The sequence below is a fragment of the Grampus griseus genome (assembly GCF_964374135.1).
Source record: "Grampus griseus genome assembly, chromosome: 7".
Taxonomy (NCBI): domain Eukaryota; kingdom Metazoa; phylum Chordata; class Mammalia; order Artiodactyla; family Delphinidae; genus Grampus; species Grampus griseus.
This window is the reverse complement of record NC_139001.1, coordinates 44,946,483-44,973,734: the sequence shown is the minus strand read 5'-3', so window position 1 is coordinate 44,973,734 and position 27,252 is coordinate 44,946,483. Positions and strand designations below refer to the sequence as shown.

General features: G+C 36.5%; 1 protein-coding gene across 1 annotated transcript in view; it reads right to left on the bottom strand.

Annotated features, from left to right (window-relative positions):
- COL5A2 (collagen type V alpha 2 chain) overlaps positions 1-27,252 on the bottom strand; it is a gene marked incomplete at its 5' end in the record, with an annotated part of 76,358 nt that overhangs the window by 38,516 nt on the left and 10,590 nt on the right. Inside the window, 13 exons of the mRNA XM_082658912.1 lie at positions 93-146; positions 1,248-1,292; positions 9,798-9,851; positions 10,469-10,513; positions 11,425-11,478; positions 12,474-12,527; positions 15,464-15,517; positions 16,690-16,743; positions 17,161-17,214; positions 18,213-18,257; positions 19,907-19,984; positions 21,131-21,241; positions 26,240-26,293. Of these exons, the coding sequence (XP_082515038.1) occupies positions 93-146; positions 1,248-1,292; positions 9,798-9,851; positions 10,469-10,513; positions 11,425-11,478; positions 12,474-12,527; positions 15,464-15,517; positions 16,690-16,743; positions 17,161-17,214; positions 18,213-18,257; positions 19,907-19,984; positions 21,131-21,241; positions 26,240-26,293 (756 nt within the window). The remainder of the gene's footprint in view (positions 1-92; positions 147-1,247; positions 1,293-9,797; positions 9,852-10,468; positions 10,514-11,424; positions 11,479-12,473; positions 12,528-15,463; positions 15,518-16,689; positions 16,744-17,160; positions 17,215-18,212; positions 18,258-19,906; positions 19,985-21,130; positions 21,242-26,239; positions 26,294-27,252) is intronic.

Here is a 27,252-nt window from a genome sequence, read left to right as displayed (position 1 = left end):
ACTTCCACACTCTTCAGTGAAAGAAATGACATTCTTTACTTTGGGATTCAGGTAATTCATGTCATCAAGAGCTAAATATAGTAACATCTTACCTTCAACCCAGGATTTCCTGGAAAACCAGCAGAACCAGTTATCCCAAGAGGACCCTATTAAAAGAAACCAGAAAAATGATTAGACGTGTATTTTAATTAACATGAAATCTTTTATTCTGTACTTTGACATATAAGAATAATCCACTTAGTACTTTAAAATCACAAAGATAATAATATAATTTTATCATAAGAACCTTACAACACTGATATGAAATTGTGCTAAAAGACATGTCCAGTGGTAATAAACATAACAGAATTTCCTAGTTGTAGCATACGAGAGTCAGTCACAAACACAAATTGTTTGAAACAATTGCTTCTAGAGAAATTACTTTCTTTGTGTTAACCAAGTAATAAGGATAGTTTTTAGAAAGTTACACATTGTACCAAAATCTAGGACTTCACTTTATAAAAATGATGATTAAGAATCATCTTGATATTTTGAAGTGATTTTTTTCAGGCTAATAAAAAGTGAATATGTGTCACTATACTACATTTGGGAAGGCATGAATAGAGTCTAAACCACTGATTTAAAGCTGGATTTAAAGGAAATGAGTGTAAGAGGAATTTCATTCTAGGTTATCCTGATTCTTCTTTGAGGACTGTATTTTAAATCCATCAGTTTTGCATTAATAAAAGCCCTTTTAAATTACACTTATTTTTCCTCCCATAGGTTGTTTCCTTTTTATGAGTAACAAGGAAGAAAAGATCTTAAGGGCAAGTAATTGCAAATCCGATTTACCCTCCTAGTACTGAATATCTCCCTGAGCTCATCATGTTTTTCACCTATCCACTGTACGGACCATGTTGTATTCTTGTTCTTTTTATATACTCATCTTTCAAGACTAAGCTTAAAAGTTGTTCCTCTTTAAGTCTTTCTTGACTTCTTTGTCTCACTACTGGTGTCGGTACAGGTAGGTTCCCATACTTCAGGTTGCTTTCCCTATTACAGAAGTTAGCAATAGCATTATGCTACAATATCAATTGATATATCTCTCTTCTTTGACAGGGCAGGTTTCAAAGACAAGTACTATGTGTTTATTGTCTTTCTGTTCCAAGCACCTGGGACACAGTAGGTGCTTTGTAAATGGTAATGAATGTACAAACGGAAGAATGAATGAATAAGTGAATGAATGAATATGAAAGTAATACACTCACCATTGGCCCAGGTTTTCCAGGCATACCATGTGCACCTCGTTGTCCCTAGTTAGGAGAAGAGGCAAGATAACGGTGCATTTTCTACAGTATTTGTTGACAATTCATTTACGTTATAAAAATGTCTATGTTAAAATTGGAGAATGAATATTAAGGTTAACTGACAACTTTAACTAGGTTAATAGCAATAAAAATACACATTTATACAACATGCGTAAAGTAGCAATAAGCACATCTACCCTTACAGCAATAAGAGAGAAAAATCAAGACTGGAAATACAAACTGATTAAAATGATTCTTTTTACTTGAACGTGTCACCTTCTATCAAATGAGCTCAAAGACAATGAAACTTTGAACACTGGGCTCTTCTTAATAGAATAACCCAGAGGAAGGAATGCACTCCATGTAAAACAAAAACCTAGAGCACATGTGCACACACATGTACACACACACACACAAAGGAAATTAAGTAGTAGTGAATGCTGCGGGTGTCACCCAGATCCCCCTTCAGCACAGAAATAATCATTCTACCACTGCTGGAAGTGTTATAAGCTGTGATGGCTCACAGTTGAGACCCTCCCCACAAATTGCTGAAAGGAGTTACCTATCCCAAGGTTATGCCTTTCCATGGTCAATGCAGTGGTACAAAGGATTAGCCCCCATTCAAAACAGTCTGAAGAGCCATCCCAGCTCCACTGTTCCCATGGAATGAAAGGCTCATGAAGATTGAGGTCTCTGTTGCAAATGTAACACAGTTTAATTTCTCCCTATGGCAAATCCTGCTTATTTTATTAATTTCTTCATAGGTGTAGTTTCTTTATTTTTTTAATAAATTTATTTATTTTTGGCTGCGTTGGGCCTTCGTTGCTGAGAGTGGGTCTATTCTTTGCTGCGGTGCACGGGCTTCTCATGGTGGTGGCTTCTCTTGTTCTGGAGCACGGTCTCTAGGTGTACGGGCTTCAGTAGTTGTGGCACATGGGCTCAGTAGTTGTGGCTCATGGGCTCTAGAGAGCAGGCTCAGTAGCTGTGGTACACAGGCTTAGATGCTCCACGTCATGTGGGATCTTCCCAGACGAGGGCTCGAACCCATTTCCCCTGCATTGGCAGGTGGATTCTTTTTTGAATTTTATTTTATTTATTTTTTTATACAGCAGGTTCTTATTAGTCATCAATTTTATACACATCAGTGTATACATGTCAATTCCAATTGCCAAATTCATCCCACCCCCACCCCAGCTTTCCCCCCTTGGTGTCCATACATTTATTCTCTATATCTGTGTCTCAATTTCTGCCCTGCAAACCGGTTCATCTGTACCATTTGTCTAGGTTCCACATATATGCATTAATATACGATATTTGTTTTTCTCTTTCTGACTTACTTCACTCTGTATGACAGTCTCTAGATCCAACCATGTCTCAACAAATGACCCAATTTCGTTCCTTTTTATGGCTGAGTAATATTCCATTGTATATATGTACCATAACTTCTTTATCCATTCATCTGTCGATGGGCATTTAGGTTGCTTCCATGACCTGGCTATTGTAAATAGTGCTGCAATGAACATTGGGGTGCACGTGTCTTTTTGAATTATGGTTTTCTCTGGGTATAAGCCCAGCAGTGGGATTTCTGGATCATATGGTAATTCTATTTTTGGTTTTTTAAGGAACCTCCATACTGTTCTCCATAGTGGCTGTTTCAATTTACATTCTCACCAACAGTGCAAGAGGGTTCCCCTTTCTCTACACCCTCTCCAGCATTTGTTGTTTGCAAATTTTCTGATGATGCCCATTCTAACTGGTGTGAGGTGATACCTCATTGTAGTTTTTTTTTTTTTTTTTTTTTTTTGCGGTACGCGGGCCTCTCACTGTTGTGGCCTCTCCCATTGTGGAGCATAGGCTCCGGACGTGCAGGCTCAGCAGCCATGGCTCATGGGCCCAGCCACTCCGCGGCATGTGGGATATTCCTGGACCGGGGCATGAAGCCGTGTCCCCTGCATCGGCAGGTGGACTCTCAACCACTGCGCCACCAGGGAAGCCCCCTCATTGTAGTTTTGATTTGCATTTCTCTAATAATTAGTGATGTTGAGCAGATTTTCATGTGCTTCTTGGCCATCTGTATGTCTTCTTTGTAGAAATGTCTATTTAGGTCTTCTGCGCATGTTTGGATTGGGTTGTTTGTTTTTTTAATATTGAGTTGCATGAGCTGTTTATATATTTTGGAGATTAATCCTTTGTCCATTGATTGGTTTGCAAATATTTTCTCCCATTCTGAGGGTTGTCTTTTCGTCTTGTTTATGGTTTCCTTTGCTGTGCAAATGCTTTGAAGTTTCATTAGGTCCCATTTGTTTATTTTTGTTTTTATTTCCATTACTCTAGGAGGTGGATCAAAAAAGATCTTGTGTGATTTATGTCAAAGAGTGTTCTTCCTATGTTTTCCTCTAAGAGTTTTATAGTGTCTGGTCTTACATTTAGGTCTCTAATCCATTTTGAGTTTATTTTTGTGTATGGTGTTAGGAAGTGTTCTAATTTCATTCTTTTGCACGTAGCTGTCCAGTTTTCCCAGCACCACTTATTGAAGAGACTGTCTTTTCTCCATTGTATATCCTTGCCTCCTTTGTCATAGATAAGCTGACCATAGGTGCGTGGGTTTATCTCTGGGCTTTCTATCTTGTTCCATTAATCTTTATTTCTGCTTTTGTGCCAGTGCCATATTGTCTTGATTGCCATAGCTTTGTAGTATAGGCTGAAGTCAGGTAGTCTGATTCCTCCAGCTCTGCTTTTTTCCCTCAAGGCTGCTTTGGCTATTCGGGGTCCTTTGTGTCTCGATACAAATTTTAAGATTTTTTGTTCTACCTCTGTAAAAACTGCCATTGGTCATTTGATAGGGATTGCATTGAATCTGTAGCTTGCTTTGGATAGTATAGTCATTTTCACAATATTGATTCTTCCAATCCAAGAACATGGAATATCTCTCCATCTGTTGGTAACATCTTTAATTTTTTTCATCAGTGTCTTATAGTTTTCTGCATACAGGTCTTTTGTCTCCCTAGGTAGGTTTATTCCTAGGTATTTTATTCTTTTTGTTGCAATGGTAAATGGGAGTGTTTCCTTAATTTCTTTTTCAGATTTTTCACCATTAGTATATAGGAATGCAAGAGATTTCTGTGCATTAATGTTGTATCCTGTAACTCTATCAAATTCATTGATTAGCTCTAGTAGTTTTCTGGTGGCATCTTTAGGATTCTCTATGTATAGTATCATGTCATCTGTAAACAGTGACAGTTTTACTTCTTCTTTTCCAATCTGTATTCTGTTTATTTCTTTTTCTTCTCTGATTGCCGTGGCTAGGACTTCCAAAACTATGTTGAATAATAGTGGTGAGAGTGGACATCCTTGTCTTTTTCCTGATCTTAGAGGAAATGCTTTCAGTTTTTCACCATTGAGAATGATGTTTGCTGTGGGTTTGTCATATATGGCCTTTATTATGTTGAGGTAGGTTCCCTCTATGCCCACTTTCTGGAGAGTTTTTATCATAAATGGGTTGTGAATTTTGTCGAAAGCTTTTTCTGTATCTATTGAGATGATCATATGGTTTTTCTTCTTCAATTTGTTAATATGGTGTATCACTTTCATTGATTTGCATATATTGAAGAATCCTTATATCCCTGGGCTAAATCCCACTTGATCACGGTGTATGATCCTTTTAATGTGTTGTTGGATTCTGTTTGCTAGTATTTTGTTGAGGACTTTTGTGTCTATATTCTTCAGTGATCTTGGTCTGTAATGTTCTTTATTTGTAGTATCTTTGTCTGGTTTTGGTATCAGGGTGATGGTGGCCTCATAGAATGGGTTTGGGAGTGTTCCTTCCTCTGCAATTTTTTGGAAGAGTTTGAGAAGGATGGTGTTAGCTCTTCTCTAAATGTTTTATAGAATTCACCTGTGAAGCCATCTGGTCCTGGACTTTTGTTTGTTGGAAGATTTTTAATCACAGTTTCAATTTCACTACTTGTGATTAGTCTGTTCACATTTTCTATTTCTTCCTGGTTCAGTCTTGGAAGGTTATACCTTTCTAAGAATTTGTTCATTTCTTCCAGGTTGTCCATTTTATTGGCATAGAGTTGCTTGCAGTAGTCTCATGATGCTTTGCACTTCTGTAGTGTCTGTTGTAACTTCTCCTTTTTCATTTTCAATTTTATTGATTTGAGTCCTCTCCCTCTTTTTCTTGATGAGTCTCGCTAATGGTTTATCAATTTTGTTTATGTTCTCAAAGAAAGAGCTTTTAGTTTTATTGATCTTTGCTATTGTTTTCTTTGTTTCTATTTCATTTATTTCTGCTCTGATCTTTATGATTTCTTTCTTTCTGCTAACTTTGGGTTTTGTTTGTTCTTCTTTCTCTAGTTCCTTTAGGCGTAAGGTTAAATTGTTTATTTGAGATTTTTCTTGTTTCTTGAGGTAGGCTTGTATAGCTATAAACTTCCCTCTTAGAACTGCTTTTGCTTCATCCCATAGGTTTTGGATTGTTGTATTTTCATTGTTATTTGTCTCTAGGTATTTTTTGATTTCCTCTTTGATTTCTTCAGTGATCTCTTGGTTATTTAGTAACGTATTGTTTAGCCTCCATGTGTTTGTGTTTTTCACGTTTTTATCCCTGTAATTCATTTGTAATCTCATAGTGCTGTGGTCAGAAAAGATGCTTGATATGATTTCAATTTTCTAAAATTTACTGAGGCTTGATTTGTGACCTAAGATGCGATCTTCCTGGAGAATGTTCCATGTGCACTTGAGAAGAAAGTGTAATCTGCTGTTTTTGGACGGAATGTCCTATAAATATCAATTAAATCTATCTAGTCTATTGTGTCATTTAAAGGTTCTGTTTCTTTATTAATTTTCATTTTGGATGAAATGAGGTGTTAAAATCCCCTATTAGTAATGGTGTAAGTGAGGTGTTAAAATCCCCTATTAGTATTGTGTTACTGTCAAGTTCCTGTTTTATAGTTGTTAGCAGCTGCCTTATGTATTGAGGTGCTCCTATGTTGGGTGCATATATATTTATAATTGTTATATCTTCTTCTTGGATTGATCCCTTGATCATTATGTAGTGTCCTTCCTTGTCTCTTGTAACATTCTTTATTTTAAAGTCTATTTTATCTGATATGAGTATTGCTACTCCAGCTTTCTTTTGATTTCCATTTGCATGGAATATCTTTCCATTTGCATGGAATATCTTTTTCTATCCCCTCACTTTCAGTCTGTATGTGTCCCTAGGTCTGAAGTGGGTCTCTTGTAGATGGGTGTTGTTTTTTTGTATCCATTCAGCAAGCCTGTGTCTTTTGGTCGGAGCATTTAATCCATTCACGTTTAAGGTAATTATCAACATGTATGTTCCTACGACCATTTTCTTAATTGTTTTGCGTTTGTTTTTGTAGGTCCTTTTCTTCTCTTGTGTTTCCCATTTAGAGAAGCTCCTTTAGCATTTGTTGTAGAGCTGGTTTGGTGGTGCTGAATTCTCTTAGCTTTTGCTTGTCTGTAAAGCCTTTGATTTCTCCGTAGAATCTGAATGAGATCCTTGCTGGGTAGAGTAATCTTGGTTGTAAGTTCTTCCCTTTCATCACTTTAAGTATATCGTGCCACTCCCTTCTGGCTTGTAGAGTTTCTGCTGAGAAATCAGCTGTTAACCTTATGGGAGTTCCCTTGTATGTTATTTGTCATTTTTTCCCTTGCTGCTTTCAATAATTTTTCTTTGTCTTTGATTTTTGCCAATTTGATTATTATGTGTCTTGGCGTGTTTCTCCTTGGGTTTGTCCTCTGTGGGACTCTCTGCGCTTCCTGGACTTGGGTGGTTATTTCCTTTCCCATGTTAGGGAAGTTTACAACTATAATCTCTTCAAATATTTTCTTGGGTCCTTTGTCTCTCTCTTCTCCTTCTGGGACCCCTAAAATGCAAATGTTGTTGCATTTAATGTTGTCCCAGAGGTCTCTTAGGCTGTCTTCATTTCTTCTCATTCTTTTTTCTTTATTCTGTTCAGCGGCAGTGAATTCCACCCTTCTGTCTTCCAGGTCACTTATCCGTTCTTCTGCCTCAGTTATTCTGCTATTGATTCCTTCTAGTGTAGTTTTCATTTCAGTTATTTTATTGTTCATCTCTGTTTGTTTGTTCTTTAATTCCTCTAGTTCTACGTCTTTGTTAAACATTTCTTGCATCTTCTTGATCTTTGCCTCCATTCTTCTTCCAAGGTCCTGAATCATCTTCACTATCATTATTCTGAATTCTTTTTCTGGAAGTTTGCCTACCTCCACTTCATTTAGTTGTTTTTCTGGAGTGTTATCTTGTTCCTTTATCTGGTAATAGCCCTCTGCCTTTTCATCTTGTCTATCTTTCTGTGAATGTGGTTTTTGTTCCACAGGCTGCAGGATTATAGTTCTTGCTTTTGCTGTTTGCCCTCTTGGCAGGTAGATTCTTAACCACTGCACCACCAGGGAAGTCCCATAGGGTGTAGTTTCTGAGAGCATTCCGAAAACAAATTTCCTGCACACAACTCTGCTTTAATGCCATTTCCTTGGAAAATTGACCCGTATATCATTTGTGCCAGAGGTAGTCAAGAAAGCCGATGCTAAAATGGAGTTTTTAAGCTGGATTCCTCCTTGGCCAGCTGGCAATAGATGGAGTATGGTTTTCTCTTGGCATGCTGTAGTGATGCAGTAGTAAATATTGTCTCCAGTAGTGAACTCAGATAGGGTACAAGTGTAAGGGAATGGGCTATGAGTGCAATAGCTCAGGCATTTGAGAAGGTTTAGGGGATGTAACATTTACAAAGTTAATGGAACTGCATGGGTCTTGTCAAGCGAATCCATTGGAGAAAGATGTTGAAAGGCTGATGGTAATTAATCATCAATATAAATCTCCTTAGCAGCATTTAAAAATATTGTCATCTTCTACAACCAGAAGGAAGAAAAAGTTGAAGATTAGGCCCAGGACTTTATGATAAAGGTTTAAGTGCTCTTGAGAAGGTCGAACTCTAAAATGTGGAAAGTCTACTATGCCATGGTCAGGGCCCTTGATTGGAGCAAAAGGGACCTTGAAATTTCTCATTGGGATATCTTAAGAACTTTGAAATCTCAAATACCCTGAAGCCTCTGGGCCTACAGAAGTGCTCCTTCCCACTATTAACAGCTTATACTTCTCTTTTGCTTAAAGATGAAACAAAGGCCTCTACTTTATCAGACAACATATGCCACCACCACCACCACCTGCTCCTCCCCCGGCCACCAGACCAACAATTAGCATCAAGTCACAAAATAACTGTATTGAGGAAATGCTGTTTCTGATAAAAGAGTGAAGAGACTATACACTAAAAAATCTATAAGTCTTATACATCTTGTAGAGGCAGAATCCAAGAAAGAATGTATGGGACTAGGTCCTGAAGGTACTGGATCAAGAGGGACAGGATATAAAGCTGGAGAATTTTAATGATTTGGAAGCACTCTCCCATAATACATATTTAACACCCTGATAAACACCCTGGGAAATGTTGTTAACAGGGACAATAGTTCTTAGAAACTTGGAAAGAGCAATGGCACACACTAAGTGAAGCAGAAATGCTGGAACTTCCCAGGCAGATGGTAGAATAAAGCACAGAGAAGTGAACACAGTAGATTGGACATAATATGTATGTCTGGATAAGGCAATAGCTGACTATATTCTACAATATTCTCTACACTTCCAGAGGATACTCTGCCTGTAAGTGATAAAGAATGGCCTAGTGAGAGGGTCTCACTTCTCCTGAATCAAGGCCCTGACTTTGGTATCACTGAGAAGCACTAAGGTGGTTGTCTTCTATGGGATAATAGTAGGGGATGCTATAAACCTGGGAACTTTAATTGTAACGTGGATGATAGGATATCAAAATAACAGAGGCCAGGTGGCAGTCCTTAATTGTCAAAAGAAAAGTGGGTGAAATATAATGAACTGTAAGTTTGAAATATTAGCAAGTATAGCCCGACTTTCAGAGAGATGTGATGAGAATGAACAAAATAACGCCCCCCTCCAGGTTCAATGTAGTTGGACAGACAGCAAGAGAATTTCTCAATCTGTACAACTAGCGAAGATGATCAGGAGACTCTAATCTTTAAAAGGGTTTATTCATAGTACTTACCTTTTAGGATTGTGATGAACAAGAGATAAAGATATTCAGAAGAATGCTTGGCAGATAATAAGTGCTTGATAAATATTACCTGTTATTATAATGTGATTACTATTCCAAAGTCTATGATTCTCCATACTGCTAAATGTTTTTATTATTTCTTAAATTCTGTATTAAAATAAGTAGGCAACAAATGTACTTTGGTTATGTAAGATGTTAACATTAACAGAAGGAAGGTATAGTGTACAAGGGTACATGGAAACTCTCTTCTATTTTTGCAACTTTTCTGTAAACCTAAATTTGTTTCAAAATAAAAAGTATAAAAATTACAAAGTAGGCAACCAGTATGTCATTCTCATTTAAAACACATATTCAGTAAAGCATTTGAGAGAGTTGAAATACACATACTTACAGGAGCACCCTGTGGCCCAAGTCTCCCTCTTTCTCCTGGCATTCCTCTTGGGCCCTGCAGATGATAAAGAAACATCTCTTGAAACATCTTACTTGAATTTCTAGGGTAGATTGATTTCACTACTCAAATCAATCAAGACTCATTATAATTGGCCTAAATAGATTTCACTTAACCTAGCTTTAATGGCCTAAATCTACAATAATCCTGATTTGATCACTGGGTACTGAAAAAGAATAAGGGCATTCAACAAATAAGAAAAACAATGTAATGCAGGAAGCCTTTTCTATTTGAAGGGGCAATTTTTTTTTTTTTTTTTTTTTTTTGCGGTAAGTAGGCCTCTCACTGTTGTGGTCTCTTCCGTTGCGGAGCAACAGGCTCAGGACGCGCAGGCTCAGCGGCCACGGCTCACGGGCCCAGCCGCTCCGCAGCATGTGGGATCTTCCCGGACCGGGGCACGAACCCGTGTCCCCTGCATTGGCAGGCGGACGCTCAACCACTGCGCCACCAGGGAAGCCCTGAAGGGGCAGTTCTCATAGTGTGCTTGCCTTTCAGCTGATAATAAAGGATTATTTCACCAGCTAACATATGTTCTCTAGGTCTTTTTTTTTTTTTTTCATTTAAACATTCTCTTAGTATAATCTAAAAAAGCAAAGAATTGAATTTTTACGTACCATTGGACCCATGGCACCCATTGGACCAGTAGGGCCAGCTTCACCCTAAAGCAAAAATGAGATCATATTACAATATAAGAAACCTTCAGTTGATATTCATATCATTCTGTTTGTTCCATGTGTGTGTTATTTTAAAGGTTTATTTTTCAAAGTGAGCATTTGAAAGGTATACTTTCAATGAAGGACCTCAGAATTCTGCTGTAACACCTTTTCTCAAAATACAATGGAAATTTAGATTCTACAGAAATAAGTCTAAAATAAAATTGGGGATTTAAGCAAGATTGATAGAACTATCACACCTAGCCACATTAATTAGAATTAAAAAACTATTTGTCTATGTCTGATAATACTTTAGGTCAAGTAAAATTTAGAAAGCTAAAATTGACTGTAATATTCCTTTAAGATCTCTTATAGGAAGCTTAGAAATGACAAATTTAAAGCCAAATGCTTTTCCACATATGTATTTCATCGTACTTTCTACTAAACAGTCATCTGTACTTCCTGAATGTTCTCTTTCCCTCTAGAAGCATAAATAAATTTGGGAAAGAAATGATGGCCAAAAGGCCCTAGAATTAAAAGGGTACTAAATAATGGGACTAATGAACCATCTAAAACTCTGATATTTTTAAAGAAAACAGAAAGAGTAAATGTGTTTTAGAGGGTGAATTCATAGTGCATCTTTATATAAAGATAACAGCCATCCTACATTGGTAGAAACCCAGTGCCATGGTGGCTGTTCTTGGTGGCAAAATTAAGTCATGTTGTGTACCCTGCTAAATCTATTGCCACTCATCCATGAAAGATTATACTTATCTGTTAAATTTATCTACTTAACTATTCATTTTTTATACTCCTCTTTCCTCCAGAACTATTTAAGGTGGTCCTGAAAAAAATTTTAGACTTGAAGCAGAACAGAAATGCTATAGCGAGGTTGCATTCAGATACTATACAAATACCTTGGAACCGATTGCTCCAACTTCACCTTTAGGGCCTTCAAGACCTTTGTGTCCCTGAGAAGAAAAATATAAATTTGTAATTTACTGCTTTTTTGAGCCTCAGAAATGTAAAAGAAGAACCAAAAATAAGCTCACAGAAAGTACCTTATGAAAATGGCCCTCAGATTTACAGTTGTTACTCAAAATGTTTCCAAATTCTCAACCTTTTTTGAAAGTCTATTCAAAGAAAATTAAAGTAGGGTTTCCCTCTTTAAATGATGTTTTCAATGTGCAATGTTCTCACCTTTCAAATTTTTGTGACTTCATAGAAATTTATTTTATAGCAACAAATAAAAAACCTATGGTGGCCTTAGAGAAAACAAATAATTATAGAATTTATATAGTTATAAAATATGGTTTATATCCAGGAGTGATGTTCAAAATATTTAATAACTAGTATAGAAGCAAGCATTCTAATCATAAGCTCAACCACTCAAAACAGAGGCCAGTCAATGTACACTGAGTGAATATCAACCATGCTTTCAGATAGATAGATAGATATGTAATTTCTATATATGTATGTAACATAATAGTTATATATTAATTATCCTGAGTTATAAAGAGAGAAGCATTCTATAGACTTCCATGTCTGAGTTGGGCTGAGCTGGCTAGGCACCCCCTGTGATCTAGTACACTTTATAGTATTGTGTCATTTATTCCACTATATAGTAATTGCATATTTTCTTAACTGAATATCATTAGCCTGAAGCTGAGAGTCAGCTTTGGGCATTTCTCATTTATCACTGTTTTTTCTTTTATAGCACAGTATTCATAGTATTCACAGTATTACATAGTAAGAACTCAAAATACATTTGTTTATAGAATCAAATGAAATTCAAAGGAAATGTAAAAAAAAGCATTGTGATTTTGATAACTGCAGATGACTACTACAACCACAGCCAGTTAAGGGCAATTGACAAATGGAATTGTAACGATTTTGAAGGTAAAGCTCCCCAGACCCTACTCTATAAGCCCCAGTATCTAAAAGGATTACAAAGGATTGAACTTACTCGGTGACCCTTCAGGCCTGGAAGACCAGGAGCCCCAGGAAATCCTCGAGCTCCCTGTTGAGGGTAAAAAAAAACCCAGATAAGGCATTTCAGAGTCATTAATTGCATAATACACTTTTTCTTCCAAGAAACATCTGGTACATAGTTTTTCACTAACAAACCTAAGAAGAAAAAGGAGAAGTATATTTTTACCTGTCAAAATACATCTAGGTGATCAAAAATTAGCAAGGCAAATGGAAACATGTCTTACACAGAGACACAGATTAATGTCAGGTATTGATTTGATGACATTTTTAAAATTTCAAATTATATCACTGTATTATAATTAATAAAGAATAAACAACAAGAAAATAAACCTGAGTCAAGCTGCTCAGTGTCTGAATCAAGTAGCTCAAGGTATAGGAAAAAAAATCCGAAGAACTTAAGGAAAATTATGCTTTCCCGCCTTTATATCGTGTTTTATTTGTGGTAGAAGAACAAATGTATGTGTAGCAAACCAATATGATTTATTTTTTCTGAACTTCTAAGTATTAGCAGCAGAATATGATTAGAAAGATTATATTAAAATGTGATCAGAAATTTCTTAAAATAAAATGTTCAGGAGAAGCTTGTGGATTTGTGATTGTTTAAAAAACTGAGAAAATGAAATATCCAACAGAAAAGAAAGTCAAGAAATACGAAGAGAATGGGTTGGCTCCTTGACTCAGCGTCTTCATTTCTGTTAATTCTATTCTATTCTAATTCTATGCATCCTTCACCTAAGCATATCAAATAAAAAGAACAATAAAAATCAAACACTAAATAAAATCCAAATGGCATGACTATTTTGAAATAATGCTTGAAACTTTTTCCTCATACCCTCTTAAAATAGATAAGGAACCAGTGACTTAATTATTCCCTTATTCTGGTTGACTACATTGATTAGGTTTAGAACTGAATGCTACTAATACTGCCACCAGTAGACTGAGCACCTTGTTAGCACAGACTGATGCTATCAAATATTATCAATTATTATTATTAATCTGCATATCCCTGGCACTTAGCCTTATGCCTTAGTAGTGGGCATTCAAGAATAAGCATTGAATAAACAACTGAATGAAGAAATGGTTTAACATTCATCATCTTTTCCATCTTCTTGACATTCATAGTGCTTTTCCTAAATCTTTCTTAAGGAACTTCTCTTGTACTAGCACAATCTAACAAGTTAAATCCTTCTGTTCTGTATTATCATAGACTTTACTTAAAGTTAATTGAATGAATAAATAACTCAATAAATGAAATTTGTATGATAAAAGCAAAGCAATAATTCCTCTGCGACCTCTTCCAGGGAAAATGTTTCTGTAGTGTTTTCTAGGGGGTTATCATAGTAAGGGCACATCAAACCATGCTCTCTGAACAAATAAAGTTCCACTAATTCTTCTGTTTACACAGGCTGACTTAGGAATTTGTTCACTTCAAAAACTCCCTTTAAGTTTTTCCACTGGAATGCTCCCCTTTACTGAGATTCGACTCCCCTCCATCCTGAGCAGAAACTCAGTATACACCCATCTAAGTCTATAGGGGAATTACTGAGCTATGTTATTTCAAATAATTAGTTAACTTTTGAGTTTTTGTGGTCTGCAAGGGAATTCTCATATGATTACATATCTCTAATATAACAAGAAAATAAACCAGATGTACTAGTGCTCATAAAATTTTTCTCATTCTGCTGACCCAAGACTGTCATCACACCCCAATCACACATTGTTGCATTGCACTCACAGAATGCATCTGTGACATGCTGGCAGGGCACGTTTCCTCCCCATGGAGGGCCCACGCTGTGAGTAGGTGCAAGAGTGTAGCAGGGCAGGAGGTTCAAGCCTGGATTGGTTCATGTGGACATCTGTGCTAATGGCTAAACCATATGTCTTTGTCTGCATGGACTTGTCTGCATAGAATTTTCAGGGGGAGGAAAGGAAAGGGAGAGTGGGGAGCTGGGGAACTGGTTTTCTGTTTGTAACGAAATAATCCTTACAGCCTTGTAAATTCCCTTAAAAGATCAGCATTTATTTGCTTAAAAAAATCCTAGCATTAAACCTCATCAATCTTCAGAGAGTAAAGGGAGAATAATTCAGTATTGTTGGATGTATTGGGTGGTAGAAACATTAGGATATTATCGGAAGTATAATAAGAAGGAGGCCAAATCAGTTTAGGGGATTTTGGACAAGGAAAAAGTTTAAGAGCAGGAATGTTAGAACATTTTTGCTTGCTTATCATTTTCTAATTTTCTCCATTGCCTGTGTAGTGCGTCCTAGGGGAGGACCTATCAAAGTAATATGAGTGAAGAAAGAAAGGTGGGGTCAGAGTGTGGCCAAGTGGCCCAGGTCTTGAATTCTGGTGGAGCCAGTTGCCAGGGACTTCTCCCTGTAGTAAGCCAAGCGGGAAGAAAACAGCTGTATTAGGAGAGCTGGTGATCAGTACACCTTGTCATAAGATTTTAGGGGCCAGAACACCAATCAAGAATTTCAGTCAACAATAGGGTTTGGGGAAGCAGCCGAAGAGGAATCTTGTCCACAATTTATTGTTCTAGGATATAAAAAATAAATCAATAAACTCTTTAAAGCAGTTGTTTTCAACATATGAATAATACAAAATTAAAAATACTAAAAATATCTTTAAAAGAAAAATGGGATTGATATGTTGTGAAATTTAAGTAAGTCAAGCTGGTGACTTAAATGAAAATTTGATACTCATTTTGGAAAGAATCCATGTTAGGTTGTGATATAATTTTCTAGCTCTAGGAGGGTCATTCATATGGTGCCAATGCAAAGCAGGCAATTGGAATTAGCTATCACCCTGGCAAATCGTCCTGTTTCAGAATGACAGAAGAGAACATATCTTGGTGACAGTGCCTAATACATGTGCAGGCAATGAACTGCGAGGTAATTTTAAATGTTCTTTATTTTTTGAAGTTTGTCTTTACATTGTTGTATTGATCAGTATAAACTTACCGGAGATCCTGCAAATCCTACTTCACCAGCTTTTCCATTTCTACCAGGCTCACCCTTTATGGAAAAAAAGCGAAGTAGAGGGAAGCAAAGAGGAATTAAAATGTTCTCTCCTGAGACGAAATGACAAATCAATTGCAGATAAAAAGTCTTACTTAGAAAGCTCATGCCCAACGCTCTAAGCAATGTAAGAACACAGCTCTATTCCTGATGGCAATCCATTAGAGCAAGTCAGTTTGTGATTTCACTCATTTATCAGAAGAAGAAATAAATATAAATTATACTGGTCTCACCTAGCTCACCATTTTATGAACATCAAAATTTACACACACACATACACACACACACATGCTATGAAATTCTACATCAACATGTAGCACTGAATTAAATAAATAGTGCTTCTTACAATGATATGTGCCATTTCTTTCTTGTGATGAAAAAAAGTTTAAGAACTACCAGAGATATTTTCTTTATGGCCAAATTCATTGTAATCCACTTAAATAAATCTCATGATACACAAAGAGAAAATATTTTCTTGGTTTAATGTCACACGGACGTTGATGGTTTACCCATAATTTTATCCTCAACTTTGGTACAACTAACAAAAGAATCCAGAAAAGCAAATCTGTTGTTATACCCTGTTCTTTGCTCTTTGATCAAAGAACAGGGTGTTCTTTGTTCTTTGATCACATGTTCTTAATGTTAAAATCTGAAGTTTAGTCATAACTTTAATTAAAAATTCAATTAAAGAAATGTAGCATTTCTTCAGTGCTCAAAATGAAGCATTTTGAGCACTGGAGAACAATATTGACACTATTTTACTAACACATTTTTAAAAATCCATTTAATGAGGGCCTCACAATGATGTTTTGGGATCAAAGCAATGTATTTTTCCTTAAGATCACTTCAAAAGCTCTACTACCAAAGGTTGTTGCTATTGTGACAATTTTAGTATCTCATGGAGAAACCATAATGGAAAACATTAAGAATGCAGGCAAGGATACAGTACCTATTATATTATTATTATAATAATATAATACCATCAAAATTAAGAGCACTTTTAAATTTTGTAAAATTCCATTCTGACTTCTCCAGTTTTTAGTGACTTTAATGACAGTTAGAAATGGAGGAAATGAAATGGGAACCAATGAATAACATTCATGCTAACACTGTAGCTCCTTCTTAGCCTCTTTCAAACTTTCAAAGCAAAATGAAGAAAGGTAGCTTACATCTTCACCAGGTTTTCCAGGAGGGCCCTCTGGTCCACGTGTACCAAGTGGACCCTAATAAAAAAATGAAACAACACAAAAGGAAAAAAAAGAACATTTACCTATATTTACCCATACCCATCAATGATATAATCCAAAATATGGCTGCAACAAACGAAAAATATCATAGAAAATAACTTTATTAATATTCTGAATTTTATGTTGTATCTGTCAGATTATGTGCTCAACAGGAAAAAAGTTCACAAATGCAAGTATCTTAGCACTTTCTGCTGACCACATTCAAAGCCTCTGAATTTAAATACTCTGCCAAAAGAAATGTATAGCTTAAGCACAGTCCATAACAGAGCGCTCCTGAATTGGACTGGAATTTCTTGCCACATTAGGAAAGAGCTGGTAATATAAATAACTCATGACATCATTATAATGGTGGACCCATATTTAACTGGGTCTACATGCTTACTTGACATTTACCATTGGTCCAGGGTCACCAGGCTCACCAGGAGGTCCTGTAGGGCCAGTACCACCCTAAAATTGAAAATAAATTATATATCTATGTATAATTTATGTATAATATGTAAGTTATATAAACAAACCAAAGAAAAACATAATACTAAATCCTACACTCTCTGCAGTATAATGCAATTGCTCAAAATGCTGGCTCTACCACTCTCCACCTGTGTGACTTTGAGTGAGTTACTTAATCTCTCTATACCTCATTTCCTAATCTGTGAAATGAGAATAATATGGTGCCTACTTCATTAGGCTGCTATAGCTCTTCAGATAACTAATGCACGTTAAGAACCTAGAATAGTGCTGGCACAGAGTGAGTGTTCAATAATGGTAGTTATCTCCCTCTTCTCCTTCTTCTTCATCAACTACAGTTGCCATTCACAATGGCAGTAATATAAAATAGCTTGAAGTAAAAGTCCACACACATGATAATGAAAATACAGTATCTTTGATTGAGCTAAGAATTCTTTTCTTTCTCTCTTTTGAAAAATCATTTCCTACTGCCTGTCAAATTGCTACAAACATTAAAATAGCTCTACATCATTATTTTATTGGTATTTGATAGGCTATAGAAAGAAAGTACAGTATTATATTCTTTTTAAAGATTCGATGGAGTGATCATCTTCACTGTTATTTTTAATAATACCACATGGTGATGTCCTATGATCTGATTTCAGAGCTCCAGAGTTGGCACGTAACTAATTATGAGAATTTTCACCATGCCATGAGATAATGATGTGTTATTTCAGAAGCACAGGCACATAAAAATTCTTTGTATTGGAGATCAGTAAAATAAAGAAACCAGATAATAAAACTTTAACATCATAAAGAATCTATGAAAAACATACTGCATATATTTCTAAGTGAGTGAAAATTAACTGAATACATCCCATTTAGTGAGCATTAAAATATGCAATTCAAAGGCCAACCAAAAGCAGTCATGTCACAGAGACCTTATTTGTAAATTTTTCTTTTTTTGCTACAGTATGTAATTTAATTATAAGAATACTTACCTGCTGTCCTTGTAAACCTTGAGGTCCCCTTGGGCCAACAGGACCCTTAGAAACAAATGAGAAGAAAAGTTGCATAGTGTTCATGACAATTAGTTGAAACATTTCAAAAATGTTGAATCAGCTTTAGAATCTGGAAAAGTAAAGCTCTGACAGTGAAAAGGTGATGACGTCCTTCTGTATTTACCTGGAATACAGCTAAATTCAAAAAGATTAAAGCTTGGGCAACATTTGGGATGATTTTACACACACCCTCAGTGTCATACAAAGAAATAAAGAATGTGCCTGTACACACCCAGTGTCTTTGGGACAAGAACACTTGCATTGCTTAAGGGGTGGTTCTATTAAAGCAGAACATCCAACAAAGAAAAACCGTGGCAAGCATAAAGTCATTATCAAACTGTCTATTTCATTCTTCAGCTTCACAGCAGCTAACTCTTATAACTTAAAATGAGCAAGTTGAACTAAAGGCTTATGAAACTATCAATAATAATGACTAGATTATTTTAAATGTAAGTTTAAAACTATCTGGGGCACTAAGTTTTCTGGGTTATTTCTTTCTTTCACAACATACACTTAAAGTATCCACACAGGCTTTCCCCATTTAATCATGAAATGATTACACTGAGGCTTAACCAAAGGAAAAAAGGAAAATGCAATTTTAAAAATTATTAACAAATGTCTATGTAATTTTTTAAAATGTCACACTTTAAAAGGTGAAAGCAATTAAATCAAAATCTAGTTTGTTCTTATGGCAAAAACTTAAATTTTTGTTTTGGATTGATCAGATATTTAGCTAGTAAGAAAATAAAAGCTTCATTTAAAAAAAATAAACACATATGTAATTTCAACTTCAAACGGTTAAAAACTCATATATTTCAGAAAAATATCCCAAGTTAATCATTGAATGAGACCATACTGCTACTGACTTAGAATGTATATAAACAAACAATGTTTAAGTGACTTAAAATATATACAAATAATGTTTAAGTTATTTGCTGGCCTTAAGGATGGGTAGAAGGGGTGTTTATGCATTCTGACTTTACATTGTCTGAAATGTCATTAATCTGGGATGGCTTTGAATTATGTTATGAGCAAAAAAGCATGGAGAAGTTGCTTTGAAAAGTGTTAATTCATTCAATGAAATTGCACTGCTCCAAATACCCAGGTTAAAATACGTACTTAGAGAAAATGGGAATCTTTCTAGCTGCTGAAGAAATTCAAAAGAGAATGGGGATGGCCCAGTGCATAAATTTTAGAGTTGTTGGCATAAGGCAACCAGAGAGTATTAAATAGGAAATAATAAAAACTTAAAGTGGTAAAACTTCTCATTTCAAAATTTTTTCAAATAACTTTCTAACAATACCATAAAATTTTTTTTTAATTTTTGAAAAGTACAGTTTTTGTTGAGGTGGTGGTGGTTATATGTTTTAAAATTCTTTATTTTCTTCAAATACTAAGTGAAAAATACAGACAGCCCTTTATTAATGTAGACAAATATTTCGCATAGTTAGGAATGGAAAACCATTGGGCTTTTAACTGGTACACACCAGGGTTTGATAAATAAATTGAATGAATGAACTGATGGATGGATATGTTTTAAGAAGACATATATCACTTCTTAACTAGCCAACTCAAACCTCTCTGCACAATGGTTTTTCCAAAGTACTTTGATTATCAGTAAAATCTGAGCTTACCACAGAGCCAGGCATCAGTCCTACTTGACTCCCAAGTCCAGACTTTTCATCCAACCCAGCCATCTGAGCTGAAAACGGCTGTAAAAGCAATGTATTGACATTATTTCCACAGTAAAAGACATATATCAACATACTTTTTAAACTGAGAAGTGTACATTCTCTGGGATTCTTAAAGAATGGCTCTTCTGAGAATCATTTTATCTGATTTTCTTCCATGGTTAGAGCATGCCAAGCATCTGAACAAAACCTAAAAGTGCCTTTAAAACATTTGTCCTAAAGATTCCAGATTCCATTTCAGAATATTTTACTTAGATGGTATCCTTCTTTGTTTGTGGCCAACTTTAAACTGTACTTATATAAGCTGATTACAATTTTACAATCCTTTTAATGAGTCCCTGAATGTTCCAAAATTGGCAACAGTTTTACCTACTCTCTTTCATATCTAAAAATCTCTGGTAACCCAATTGACCAAAGCTGCCCATACTCATTCCAGGAGTTCTATTAATTTCCAGATTTTAGTGGGAAAAGAATGTGCATATTGTTTTAAAAATAAACTGGCAATTCCTTCTACAATGTGTTGAAAATCAAATGTAAAAAATTGTTGTAAAAGAAAAATCATATTTCAGGGTTCCATAAGTTCCCTTGCTGTGCTATGCAATCTACTCATAAATCCCCTGTCTCTGCCACTAAGAATTCAAAGAGGCAGGTATAGAAAGACACTTTGTTTTATTTTACTTCCGGCAGGAAACTGATATTCAGGAAATAACCAGGTAGCATTTTTAGTGTCAACTCAGTGGCTCTTTCATATACATCATCCTGGATGTGTCATCCTCCCTTGGTGTAGAGGACATGACACAGATTCTGTCAGCATTCTGAGCCTAGAGAACAAAGGATAAGGACATATTTCTCTTATCAATTCATAGTAGGAACAATATTACTGGTCCTTCAGAATCAACAGAAAGTACAAAATTCCAATGACCAGAACTGACATTGAGAAATACAAATAATTTGAAGCAGCACTTTTAAAAAGTGCTACTTCGAATTTTCCAACAATTCCCTGTGGATTTCCTAGTTTTGTTGTTATTCATAGCAGTATTGTGTTCACTTAAGCTTCTCTTGCAGTCAAGGGTCAACATCTGAACTAACGCAATTTAAAATCATAACAATAAATCAAAAACTTAATATTTTATCTAAAGATGATATTGAACAATGCACACATCTCACCCTGTTCATGCCATCGGGTCCTGGGTGAGATGGATGTCCAGGAGGTCCTGGGGCACCCGGTTGACCAGGAACACCTGGTTCTCCATCGATTCCCTGAGGACCACGAGGACCCTGGAAAAATAAGCCAGTAGAAATTAGAACCCATTGCCAAATATGTACTTAATTGAAAGCAAAAACCAGACTTCTTGATGGAGATAAAGTGTTCATTATTGTTTTAAAAATAGCAACCCAGCCACCTACAGTAATTTCATCAGCTATTCCAACACTGCAGATTTCAGCCCTGGTCACAGCCTCTACCATCGGGACATGGTACATTCTGGGTAAGAATTTTACTCTTGATGTGTTAAACCCCCAGTAATGAGCCTTCTTGAAATAATTATAAGAGTGTATTCAGTTCATCAGTATTCTAGTATAAGCTTCCTTATTTGGTTGAGTTTTGCTGTTCAGGGTATCTCATCAACGATTTCTAAATTCACTTGTCTGTCTTAGATTAAATTAACTGTGTATGTTCTTGCTTAACTTTCCCCCACTTAAAAAAAGAATGTGATGGATCCTTGATTGGGGTTTGTGGTTTTTCTCATCTTTCTAATTTTTTAATGCTTCACATAGCTCCTGGCTCATAGTAGACACTCAGTATATGCTTATTACATTTTCACATTTCAATCCTCTACTCTAGTACTTGAAGTCTGGCACACTTTATTTTCCATACTACTCCCAAAGGTAGTCCAGACCAATGAGAAGTAGAGGGAAAGGCACGGGGACTCAGCCAAGTCTACTTCTCAGGGCAGTGAGCAATGAGTTGTAGCTGCTGAATTCCACCCTCCTCCTAGCCCACATTCTGAAGGCAGGTTGGGGAACAGCCACGTCCTCAGTTCTGGAAATGCTCCGTCCTCTAACCTTATCATTCCTACAAGCCTTGTTAACTATTTTATGGCTTTTTAACCCTAGAGATTCTTAACAGGACCAAAGAAAGGAAAGGAAGGATGAAAAAACTCAATATACTTTTACTAATTAGAAGCAGGGATCAAGAAAAATATGGTAAGTGAGTTAGAGTTTAATAGAATCTTCTCATGCCTAAGCATGAGGATATCTTCCAGCCCACAATAAGCAAATATAAGCTGGTACAGCAGAGGGAATAAACGCAGGACAAGCAGAGGGGGCAGACGGGGCAGTTTGCATACAACGGTTTGGGGGAGGGTGGCATAATAGCTATTCAGAAATTTAATTAATATATTTTAATATATTTAAACACTCATGTTTGACATGTTTACTTCCTGGAGTAGTGGAATAATTAAGCAAATTTATGTGTTCAAATAGAAGTAGATCGCTTAGCCTAAGAAAACTCACATTTTGAAAACTAATTTCTCAGAAAGTTATTCTCACCCTTTAAAAATCAAACCCCTTCTGACTCCTACACCACTAACCATTCACTGCACTCTTTTTTCATTTTACACAATGGAGGCTAATTTTTCATTGCTATCTAGGACTTCTGGATCATATGAATGTGACACTGTGAGCTGGAAGTGTATATTGTCAGTGGTGGCATAGAAAACATAGTAGTCTGACCTCCTCAGACTATTACATGTGGAAAACTCTTAATGTATTTTTAAAATGTGAAATTGTTAATTGATAACCAGGTTTGGTTAATACAAAAAATGAGCTAAAACATTCTCTCTGCTCCCAAAGAGATTTCCAAAGAAAAACCAAAAACTACATTTAGTTCCAGTGCAAGTAGAGAGGGGTTTGGGCAATATTAATCCTCAAAAACTTGTGTCCTTCCCCCAGCCCTCTGTGATTAAAAATCATGTTTCAAAGTCTGCTCTGAAGACAGTTCACTTTTTCATTGACTTAATGATGCATTCTGTGCCTTCATGGTATATCCTCTAAATAGCCTACATGATTTACTTTTATACAAATTGAGATTAAAATTAATAAAAACTTGTGAAAACTATCCAAAATTAAGTGAACATAATAAGCAAGATTATAAGTGAAAATAAGAAAAAATATTATAATACATGATATTTTGCTGGTAAATATTTAAAACAAAAATTATAACTTTAGAATACATTAAAATATATATTTTCATATTTCCAAGTGTGCTGAATCACATAAGTTTTATATTAAGGTAAGTATTCTATTTATAATCATTCCTTCCCATCCCCCAGGATACTCCACTATCTCAGGCAGCAAACCACAATAAAAAGTACTTGTACATTGCCACTAGGTGGCAACATTTAAACATTCACAAATAGGAATAATAATGACCCCAAATTGTAAAGAACTTTATTCACTGATGGTTAGTAATATCACACACACACACACACACACACACACACACACACTATGAAATGTTAGAGTTGGTAATAACTGGTATATTCCCCACTTTACAGATGAGGGAAGAGACCTATAGAGGTTGTGTCTTGTGCAATTAGAACTCATCACACCATTGACTGTCTACCTCCTGACAGGTTTGTCACTATGAATTTACCAGGACAATACACTTAAAACTAAGGATATGTGATGAGAGACAGTCATTATGATCACTGGCTAGTAATGAGGGCTTCAAGAGAGTATCTCTGTATCAGTAGTTCTCAGTCTTAAGCAATTTGCTCCCCTCCCCCACTCCCCACTGCCAGGGGACATTTGGCAACACCAAGACACGTTTTTATTTGTTCCAATTGTATGAGGGAGGGGGGCAGGTGTTTCTACTAGCATCTAGTGGGTAGAAATCAGGAATGCTACCAAATATCCTACAATGCATAAGGAATGATCTGGCCCCAAACATCAGTGGTGTTAAGATTGAGAAACTGTGCTTTACTTCACGAGCTTTTGTAGTGTTTGATGGTAATGAAGTAAGGGGAGAAAAATGGTATTTATGACTGCAGTACCAGCCTATATTGTGTCAGCCACAGCTTTTGTCCAGGTAAGCATCTCCTGCAAGTCTTGGAACCTGAGGCAAAACATTCTACCTATAGGTATCTTATGACGTCATGCCAGTATCTTGAAAACAGCCCTGGTGGGAGTATTTACACCAGGGAAATCAGCAAAAGCTACAGGCATATTCTTTTTTTTTAAACATCTTTATTGGAGTATAATTGCTCTGCAATGGTGTGTTAGTTTCTGCTTTATAACAGTGAATCACTCCCTCCCACCCTCCCTATCCCACCCCTCTAGGTGGTCACAAAGCACCGAGCTGATCTCCCTGTGCTATGCGGCTGCTTCCCATTAGCTATCTATTTTACGTTTGGTAGTGTATATATGTCCATGCCACTCTCTCTCTTTGTCCCAGCTTACCCTTCCCCCTCCCCGTATCCTCAAGTCCATTCTCTAGTAGGTCTGTGTCTTTATTCCTGTCTTGCCCCTAGGTTCTTCATGACCTTTTTTTTTTTAAATAAGTCAGTCATTAAACATTTACCATCACACCACTGCTTGCTAGGATTAAGAGAGGAACAAATTTCCTACTTGGGTATCTGCCAGGACTGTCTTGCTTGATTCCAGGTAAATAACTACTCCTCGAAGTTTTACACACACACACACACACACACACACACACACACACACACACACACGCAATTCACATTGATTGTCTCAAACTTAACCAAGATAGGAAATGGAGCATATAACATACTAAGTTGAGGAGAGAAGAGTAAGAGGACTGAGGAGTAGATTCACTGAATCCTAACAGAAATTCTGGAATTCCAGCAACTAATTCCACAGCAACTTCTACCTAGACTTAGGACTCAGTTTTATCAATTATTCTGGGCACAAGTACATTGATACACAGTGTTTTCTGCATGACCACCCACCCTCCACCCAACTGAAGTCATCTTCCACCTGTCTCTGTCATCCTAGACCCTGGACAGACATCTGAGGATCTACCAACAGCATTTAAGCTACCAACACCGGTGAGGTAGCTCAGCAGAACAGCAAAGAAGAATGGGCCATAAGGGAAGGGAACTGGGACACAGCTTTGCTGCCCACCTACATGGCTATGAACTCCTTCCTTGGGGCCACTGTCATTTACCTGCATACCTGCAAATACCATCCATAACTCCAGCTATGGTTTGGAAACAGTACTGGCGTCACCCTATACTTGGTGAAATGTGTAGAAGCAAAAAACAGTATCAAAGGTGAAACCAGTGGCAAGAGTTCCTAGCGACATGATCTAAAAATAGGTTTTATCCTTATTTATATATTTAAGGTTGTTTTTCCTTCCTGGCTCATCTATTTTTCCCATTTAGATATGGATAAATACATCTTTGGAAGGTTAAAAATCCATAGAGTTAAATTTTAGTAGATATCATTAGACAGAAAATTAAGCAGTAGAAATTTTTCTGATTGTAACACGGATAATGACAGCAATATACAAATTTGTCTAGGTATTTAGTACATAAAGGACATAAGTTTTTGAGGGTGAGATATAAAAAAAACAAAAGAATTGCTACAGTAGGACTTGGTAATAAGAGAAAAATCTGGCACGTATTATATGATAACCTCATGTCTTATCTCAAGAATATAGAATTGATTATTTAAATTGAAAGATGTTCCCTTTGGTAATGAATTTGTTGATGTTTAAAATCACTCCTTTGATGGCTCTGCAGCAGCCGCTCAGTGAAAAAGCCAGTGTTACTTGGGAAATAAATTCATTACACAACCACTTGAAAGAAAATTTTGTCCTCTAATAATTTCTTTTTCCTTTATCCTATTTGGTTATTCCTGTAGCAACCACAGATCACAGAACTTGGGTGTTTTATCTCAACAATGCATTCTTGGCATTGTTAAGTCATGATTTACAACCTCTGAAAACAACATGAGGTACTCATTATGTTTCCTTAGATTCTACTTTATTTTAATTTGATCCCCTAAAGGACAAATAAATATCATCTGTGTTATCTAAGAAGATGTTAGGTAATTATTAGCATGTGATGCTTTCCTCTGAATCAGGATCGATATGCAATTACCGCATGACCTGAATTCTATGCCACGTTTAATAGAAATGAGAAACGAATGGTGCCACTGGCTCTTTGCTGCATCCAGGGAGCTTAGTGTAGACGGGCTTATGCAGTACACAGTACAATTCGCAAAAAGGGAACTCCACTGCCAACTTACAGGTTTTCCTTTTGGGCCTCTCTCTCCTCTTGGTCCTTGTGATCCTGGAGGTCCCTAAAACAGAAAACAATGGTTATGCCTGCAAAACACATATACTTCAGACATTTTTGTTTTAAAGGTTTACCGATATAAGAAAATTGGAAAACAGAAATATCACATTTTTTTTAAGTTTAATTCAGTTGAAGACTACAGAAAATAAACCCATGTGTATATAAAAGCTCTGTGTGCATAGAAAGGCTGTTTTTTTTAGCACTGAAGCTTAAAGACTTGAAAAGAAGTGTAAAATCGTGGTGCCCAATGAGCTGTATATACTAGTTTGAACAATAACTGTAAATTTGTAAGGATTGTTTCATTGCTGTCTTGTCTCAGACACAAAAACTTACGATTCAGATTTGAGAACTACAAAATTGTACAAACTCCAGATTTCCAATTTTCTGACGGAATGTATGAGTTCATATTGGTACATGATATCCCAAACTGTTCATCACTATTCAAGTTGCTGATGAAAGCAATGGAAAGAAAGGCCTCTTATTCACACACTTATTTGTGTGCCTTCAAGTATCTAGTATCTTTTTTTTAACTTGATTTAGAATTGCATCATCTCCATCGTATATTTAAAATCCACTGAGAATTTTCCAAATGGTAATTGCAGTTATTTCTCTATTAAAATAACAAATGGGGCTTCCCTGGTGGCGCAGTGGTTGGGAGTCCGCCTGCCGACGCAGGGGACGCGGGTTCGTGCCCGGGTCCGGGAGGATCCCACATGCCGCGGAGCGGCTGGGCCCGTGGGGCATGGCCGCTGAGCCTGCGCGTCTGGATGACTGTGCTCTGCAACTGGAGAGGCCACAGCAGTGAAAGGCCCGCATACCGCAAAAAAAAAAAAAAAACCAAAAAAAAACAAATGATTGGGACTTCCCTGGTGGTCCAGTGGTTAAGAATCCGCCTTCCAGTGCAGGGGGCGCGGGTTCGACGCCTGGTCGGAGAACTAAGATCACACATGCAGCGGGGCAACT